Raw genomic sequence first — 2,097 nt, forward strand, 5'->3', positions numbered from 1 at the left:
AGTTTTCTTCTCTACTCCTCCCCCTCTCTTGACATTCCCCCCACCTCTCTCCCCCCATATCTCTCTCTCTCTCTCTCTCTCTCGGTGAAAGCCCTCAGGTGGCTTCGATCGCACCTCCTTCCACACCATCCCCACTTCTCTTCCGCCCGGAGCATATCTCCACCTTGATGCTGCTCTGACACCTGACACACAGCACGGGGAGGGGGGCGTGCCTGGGCTCCTGGCTTTCCCCCTACGAGATCCCCTGCCTACTTCCCCATTTCAGCGGACATCTCCACCGTCCCAGAGCACAACTTAGGGAATCATCTTTGATTTCCTCCCCTCTTTATTCCCGCTTCCAATCAGCCACGAGTCTGAGCTGCAGCATCTCTGTGATCATTCCTTAATCGAGGCCCCCATGACCGTTCGCTAAGATAATTTCAAAAGATGAGCCGCCACTATTCGAACAGTATTCTGAAAGGCAAACTGTTTAGGGACTGTTAAGAGGGGTACTGTGGGGACATGGGGGGTGGTGGAGGAGATGGTTTGGACATGGAGTAAAATTGGAACTTTGAACCTGGCATTTCTCTTTCTTCTCTTGTCATAATGAACATTTAGTGTATTAAAGGCTCTGCAAAGTCCCGCAGTAAAGAAATCTGTGGAATTCATTTACCCCAGGGCTCCCCCAACTTACCCGAACTCACTGTCCTTCTAACCATTACCCCCAGTTTCTCATCGCCCCTACACCCCTGCACTCATGACAGCACATGTCCTCAGGGACAGCTCTGACTCTGGCCAGACTCTGCGCAGATACTTTCAATAGCTCCTCAGCGTTTGTCGCCCCGGCCACGGGCACCGCCTCATTATTAGTCTTATGTTCCACTAGTCCCAAGACACCCGAGCTCCAGCCACGGGAACCCCGTGATGTCCTCACCTGCAGCGGGCTGGGTGGTGCCCACGCCTCTGATACACCGTGGCTTGGAGAGCTCTCTAAATGCCCTCAAGGACATGATCTCGCCCTCCCGTGAACCGCCAGCCCCCCACCCCCGTCGCTAGGTACCCCCGCTCCGGTAAGTCCTGCGAGCTGCCCTCTCCTATCCGCATGTCTGCTTTGTTTCTCCAAGGCCAGACGCCACACACTATGCCACCTGCATCACACCCCTGATTCCGGGGTCTTTCCAAGGCAGGAGCTCTACCGAGATTGAACGAATGGATGGAATAATCATGATTTTATCCTACCCGCTGCAATTAAGCTTTTTGAAAGTTGTTAGATTATACGGACCAAAAGGCAAAATATATAGCCATCAAGACAACAACAATAATAGTGATAGTAATAATAGCAATAGTAATAGTAATAAATACTGACAAACACTACGAGCAGAACAAAGGAGTGATGAGAAAGATCTGGAAGGCTTCAAAAGGCAGACCCCACCCCCACCCCCGAAAGCGGAGTGACTCTGCCGTTTATGCAGAGTGGGGGGACCCGGCCGACGAGGTGTTACCGTCGAACGTGTAGAGGGCTTTGCAAGTCCCGATGGCGGGGAGGGGCTCCTCGTCGTCAAACTCGTCGTCGAAGTCCGTGGTCAGCACCTTCACCTCACTCTCCTGGCTCTGCTCCTCCGTGTAACTGCCATCTGGGCTGCTCAAGAAAGCAAAACGCACAGCCACTATAGCCACGGACCCCAGTGAGGGCGCCGAGTCATCCCCCGAAGCGCCGAGTGCTTGCGGACCCCGCGCCCCCCGCCAGCGCGGGCGCCAAGGTCATGGAAAGTCAAGCCGCGCGCTCCCCCGCCGTGGGAAGACCACAGGTCGGTCATCGCAGACCCGCTGGTGTCTAACCAGAGCCTGACGCTGGCTTCCTGGTTCCAGAATCGGGACGCCAACACAGAGCACGGGTCCCGGCTCGCCGGAGGGCAGGGCCGTTCAGATACTGTACCTCTCCCGGTCCTGCGCGCAGTTGTTGACCGTCGGCGCCGTCTGGCCGTCGTACATGCCGCTCTGTCGTCGCGCCTGGTCGCCGCGCGCGGGGAGCCTGCCTTCCACCTCTGCCAGCCAGGCCTGCAAACAAAAGCCGTGAGACCCCGGCCCGCGCGCAGCCAGCCAGGGCCCCCCGCGGAG

General features: G+C 56.8%; 1 protein-coding gene across 12 annotated transcripts in view; it reads right to left on the minus strand.

Moving 5' to 3' along the window:
* Positions 1-2,097, minus strand: part of FNBP1 (formin binding protein 1) — a 111,295-nt gene that overhangs the window by 7,219 nt on the left and 101,979 nt on the right. For 7 of the 12 annotated variants that reach the window (XM_025051171.1, XM_025051167.1, XM_025051164.1 and 4 more), the window contains 2 exons: positions 1,916-2,037; positions 1,482-1,621 (listed from right to left, as the gene is read on the minus strand). In XM_025051171.1, coding sequence (XP_024906939.1) covers positions 1,482-1,621; positions 1,916-2,037 — 262 coding nt within the window. The remainder of the gene's footprint in view (positions 1-1,481; positions 1,622-1,915; positions 2,038-2,097) is intronic. The other 5 variants (XM_025051172.1, XM_025051168.1, XM_025051166.1 and 2 more) reach the window with 1 other exon arrangement.

Source organism: Pteropus alecto, unplaced genomic scaffold (genome assembly GCF_000325575.1).
Source record: "Pteropus alecto unplaced genomic scaffold, ASM32557v1 scaffold67, whole genome shotgun sequence".
NCBI lineage: Eukaryota > Metazoa > Chordata > Mammalia > Chiroptera > Pteropodidae > Pteropus > Pteropus alecto.